This window comes from Protopterus annectens, chromosome 4.part1 (genome assembly GCF_019279795.1).
Source record: "Protopterus annectens isolate FY-2018-M chromosome 4.part1, PAN1.0, whole genome shotgun sequence".
NCBI classification, from domain to species: domain Eukaryota; kingdom Metazoa; phylum Chordata; order Ceratodontiformes; family Protopteridae; genus Protopterus; species Protopterus annectens.
Genome location: NC_056734.1, coordinates 901,922,864 through 901,928,863, shown reverse-complemented (window position 1 = coordinate 901,928,863; position 6,000 = coordinate 901,922,864). Strand labels below are relative to the sequence as shown.

At 35.6% G+C, this 6,000-nt stretch overlaps 1 protein-coding gene across 1 annotated transcript in view; it reads right to left on the bottom strand.

Moving 5' to 3' along the window:
• Positions 1–660: 660 nt before the first annotated feature.
• The window catches only part of LOC122801335 (integumentary mucin C.1-like), a 742,183-nt gene continuing 736,843 nt past the window's right edge, over positions 661–6,000 (bottom strand). The window contains exon 12 of the mRNA XM_044070874.1: positions 661–4,488. Within this exon, the coding sequence (XP_043926809.1) occupies positions 4,481–4,488 (8 nt within the window). The 3' untranslated portion in view covers positions 661–4,480. The remainder of the gene's footprint in view (positions 4,489–6,000) is intronic.

The following is a 6,000-nucleotide window of genomic DNA, read 5'->3' as shown; positions in this document are numbered from 1 at the left end:
TAAATATACCAACTCCGAGATCGCACCACAGTGGAAGACATAGCAAAGCCACAGAATCGGCCCACAAAATTCTTTCCCTGGGAAAGAATTTGATGTTCTATGGCTTCGCTATTTTTACACTTCGAACTTCCCAGTTCAATGTTTCAGCATTTGTGCACTTGTGCATTCGAACTAATGATATAGACCCAAATATATATATATATATATATATATATATATATATATATATATATATATATATATATATATCTTTTGTGCATATAGGCATGCATAAGGAACTGTAAAATTACTATTATACTACAATTTTCAGATAAGTAGATCTGGCTGCCAGACTACTAAATTCTTAGCATTTGCACACAGGTATAGTATAAACCCACATAACAACAAACCTAAGGGACAAAATAAAACAGCAACTTTATTAATGTTGAATTTTGGTATGTCAAAGCCAATGAGATTAAATATAGGATAGGACTGCAGCTGTAGGATCCATCTGCCAGATTTAATATTTGGCTAAATGACTGGAGTTTTGGCTAATATGTCTTAACTGAGCAAGAGTTATCCATACACCATGTTCATGCTGGAATGACTTTAAAATTATATTATATATTGTCTTCTCTGACAAAGGTTAGAACTTAGAAAAAATGGCCATAACAAAGTTAATGCATTCTAAAATTTAATGAAAGAGTATAAGAATTCCCATTTAACACTTCAGTATGATTTAGTTCCTAATAAAATTATGTGACAGTACAGGATGTATGCAAACAATCAGCAGTACATTTTGCTTTATTTTTGGAAGGCCTATTGTGGTTTGCCTGAAACATGAAGCTAAAATGAATTAGTTGACCGCTCCTATATAGTATATCCCACTTGTCAAAATCCTTGGGAAAATATAGAAAAGGGCAGAAAATGAATATTGAAGGATAAAGCAAACAAAGGAGAAAGAAGGATAATATTATATTTTCAGAGAAAAGTTGCTTGAATGACACTGTTCTCACAAATTCTTAATAAAATAAATGCAGTAGTTTTCTTGAAGTTCTGGTGACTATTGTTTTGGCAGCCTAAATTTAGTTAATCATCTGGGTGTTGTCTTGACTGGTTGGTGGGTAAGTGTAGGACAAGCAACACTGGCAGGCTCAATTTATTTATCTATATTAATTTATGTATGCATGTACGAATATATGTATGCACATATATCTGTATATTTGTCTGTTTACAGTGTAAAACTTAAGAGGACTTTTTTAGACACAGTCCTGGCACAGGAAAAGACATAATGGATCATTAAAAACCCTCACAGGCTACAAGGCTTTGACTGGTTTTGGATGATTATATGAGGGGAGAACATGCAATACGAAATGGGAAGCTTTAAGCAGACTGGCTGTGATGCTGAGTTGTCTGCATAATTAGTTATGCATCAGCTGCCTTTAGAGGATCATGTACATGAGGGCATCTGATCTCAAAGGCTTAGCATACCTTGAACATCGAACATCATGCTGAATTGGTAGGTGTCAGAAGACAATGCCTTATTTCTCCAAGCTTTTATTTCTGACTCTCTTTGTCATTGCAGCCTCTATCATTCTGTTGACTGCATTAGGACGCCAGCTGCAGTCCGTGATGCAGGTCTGTGGTCATGGGATACTGCAGAGAATGACAAGAAGAGCTGCACTGCACGGGGGGGGGGTACATATTTGACACCCACCCATCTGGCAGTTGGTGTAAAAGTTAAAGTTGAAACTGTAGTTCCTGTACAACAGGGACTGATACTCTAAATCCTCATGTTCCCCGTTCATGTGAAGCAGAGCTCTTCCCTAAGCCTATTCAAATGCAGTTTGGGCCAATGGATGTGAAATCGCAAATTCACCCCTGGCTTGTCTCTGAAGCTCAGTTTTTAGATGCCCTAAGTCACAGGCATATATCAAAACCATTCTAGCCCATAGGCATCAATAATTTGGAAAATTGTGGCATAAGTAGCTAGGCTGAAAAAGGATCTAGGGCCATTAGCCTAGTAACCTCCTATGATCCTATGATCCTATGTGGAAGGTTAAATTAGAAAAAGATTGTAATGCACATGATCGCAAAACTGCATATTATGAAATGCAAAGAAGATTATCATAAAGCCATATTTGCTTGCTCAGTTTTAAACTGAAAACATTATATACTATATATCATGATATAAATGCTTCACTCTGTAAACAGAAAATGTCATGATAACAGGCATATGCCTGTTTCTCAAAACCAATACTTTGAATTCATTTTTTTTCTTTAAAACTGTATTACTGAAACGTGAAGAGTTACATTAACTAGTATTTCACAAATTATTTGATGATACAAAAGTGTTATAAACTTGAGAATATTTGACTTGAATTGCAGGCATCTTCTTAAACTATCCAAGTGAAAGGATGGTCTGCGTACACATTATACATCTGGCCTGAATAATAGATTTACTATTAAGCCATAAAAAAATATATAAAACTGAACTAAATGGGAAATTGCCATTCTAATTATATGGGAGGATATGACATGTTGTATCTGTTTTTTTTTTTTTTTTTATGATGTACCTTTGCACTTGCTTGGAGTGACTTTAATGCTATGACATTAAAGTACTCTAATGAAGTCTCTACATGAAATTTAATTCAAATGATATGAAAATTACTTTTATCCAGATTCTATTGTTTTGATTTTCTGTTTTGGATTAGTTACGCATGCTAAATATTTCTTGACACGTGACTTACACTGTTAGTAATTGCACTGTGGTGACACAGATATTCCCTTATATAACATTTAAACTGTATGTCACTGTCCTACCAAATTACACAAGTTAATTGATTCTAGAGTCCTCCCCTCAGCAGCAGCATGATTTATTATATGCAGTACCTAATATTTACTGAGTGATATTAGTATTTGTAGGTACATACCACACCTCTCATCAAGAGACATTTTGCAGAGTAGTACTTGAGCAATTTGAAATAAATTAACAGCTATGGAGCATGGGTCCAGAACAATGGAATGATATGGAACTATTACGCAATAACCCATGAGTGGGTGTGGGTATATCAGGATTTACCCATAGTTGGTGCGGTTTGATCAAAGGGGTGAAGCGCAAATGATTAAGCAAAGCCAATTGTGTGTAAATCCTGATATACCCACACCCACTCATGGGTTATTACTATTACACAATGATATTATTTGAGAAAGCACTTGATTAACGTTCTTAAATTTGTATAATGGCACCAAAGTGTTCCTCCATTTTGTTTCCCATTCTTCTACATTTTCTGAAGTACTGTGCATGCATACCCAAGTATGTATCTTAAATTTTCCTGTTATTATTTAATGAATTGAATATGAAAAAGGACCAATAATATGAGGCAAAAAAGGACATTCTGTGAAGATCTGGACAGTTGAGAGATATGACACAGTCTGCCCAGATTTAAGGACAGACAGTGCAGAAATGCAAGGAAAATCAGGTACTTTTCTGTTTCTTTATTTTTGCAGAAGTACCTGATTTTTCCTGTATTTTGCTGTGCCCTCCATATTATATTCCAAAAGAAAGTCTGGCCATTTAATGGTACTTTAATGGCTGGGTTTTTTTATGTTTGTATATGCTCAGTTTACAATAGGAACACTTGTCTGTCTAATCAGCATGCACGTTTTTGAATATCAATGACCTGTCAAGGTATATATATATATATATATATATATATATATATATATATATGTATACATATTATAAAAAAAGGAGTTTTAGAACATTTTAAGCTTAAGCAATCAATATTCTTCATTGGATTTAGAAATTAATATTTTCAAGTGGTATATCTAATGTTCCTCCTAGATGAAATTCCCCAAGAATAAACCTTGTGCCACAAATCCCCAAAATACAACATGCAGATAATTGTATTCTAGAGGAAATCAGTGCTGATGTGGTTTCTATGTACACCAACAGTCATTCCTTCATTTTGGGTGATATCCTCATTCTACATGTATAAGTGACTGTGAAGTTTGCATATATTAGGTCAGAGGGGTGGAGGGCTTGCCCCCACATGGGGATGTATTGGATAGAGGCTACTTGCAAAGACATTTAAACATTTATTTTTCATCATTGTGGAGTTTTTCACCATTTGAGCTTAGTGATTTGACCTTTCATAGTGGAATTGTTCAAGCTGCATTAATTTGCACTTTGTGCAACTATTTAAAGTAATATTTAGTTTTAAGAATGTAGAGCAAAGAAATTTTAGGAAGTAGAACAAAAAAGTGAGGGCTAATCCCATCCAGCGTATAGAACAGAATAAGATAAATGCATATTTGTTTTGCAAGTAAATATTAGAAGTGTGCAACCTAAGCTTGTCAAAGTGCTTTCTCCCCAAAAGTGTATGCAACATGTCAACAAGGACAGCTGTGTGACAGCACTGGAATTATGATACAGCTTCGCAGTTCTCAATCTTCTTGCTGTCTCCCAAAAAGTGTGTGTTCATCTCTGAGTTGTTCTTTATTTACCTAAAACAAATAGAGACAAAGTAAAATGTTTACAGTTTCTTAAGTATAATTTACAATTAAATAAATTAAAGACATCTTTAGTTTCAGTATTATGAAATATTTTGATTCCTGGACAGATACTTATACTTCAAGATATGTAATTGCCAGCTGCACTCAAACTGACCTGATTACTCTTGTTTGGTCTCAGCTAAAACAGCTGCTCAGATCTATCATCTGAGGGGTCACAGAAATTCTGATAGGGTGCACACAGACATACACACACACACACACACACACACACACACACACACACACACACACACATATATACACATGCGCTCGCTCTCCTGAGTGCATCAACCAATCACACCCTGCTTTGACTTTCCTGTGCAACAGGAATGTCAATATCCTCATGGCACTTACCTCGTGGAAAGGTATGCAGTGGTGTGTATCTTGTCATGGCATCAGTGGGAGCTGACACAAGTAGTTACTTTTATAGTTAGTAGATATCAGTACCATATTACAAGAACAGGAGATAAGGTGAATGCATGCATAGCTGTAATCCTAACATGTTTGCATCAAAGCTTGAGTCACTCTGATTCTGCAACACTGTGTGTACAAATCTGGTATTTTATGAGTGCACAACTAAAGGTATAACAATCTGTCTCATTCCTTTAAAGACTTCTAAAATGCTTCAATTTCATTGGCTGAAAACATTGTTAAAATGTCATATAATCACAGAGCCTAGTGTGCAGCACGTACAGCAGAGATGACTAGTCATCAACAGCATGGTTGTTAATTTACAATGTAAAGGATTCATTTAAAAAGACTGTCAAAAACAAAAGAAGGTTAGAAAGAACTGATCTAATTGTTCATTTCTTTTTGGTAAAAGGCTGTTTGGATAAAGAAACACATTAGAAGCATTGTGTGATGTCACCAATTTTTATTTCTGACTGCTGGCTGATAGTCGAATATCCAACATCTAAATACTTGTCAGATCAGTTTGCCCTGTAAGTTTGACAATCAGCCCTTAACTAGTGAATTGTATTTTGTTTTTCAGATTCTATTGGTGTTTTTTTTTTTTTTTTTTTTTTGTTTTGTTTGAGGAGTGTGGGATACATTGCAAAAAACGTTTAGAGCATTGCATGCTGAATATTCTAAGTTAGGCATTTCTTGTTAATTAAATTAGATAGATTGTTCCCATACTCAAAGATTGTTTTTGTTGCCTAACTGATGGGGGGGGGGGGGTTAGCCCTGCTCTGCTCAGTTGTGCAGAGTCAGGCTCACTTTCAACCTTACACCCATTCTCACCCACACAACCCATATAAGTTCCTTTATACTAAACTCACCATACCATGTCCTGTCATGTGAGCTGGCAACTCCCACCCCAGTCCCTCAAAGAGCTAGCAAACTCACCCTGACCCCTCACCATACCAGCCCTAACCACTAGCCATATTAAACCACACACACACACACACACACACACACACACACACACACACACACACACACACACTATTATTTTTATAAATA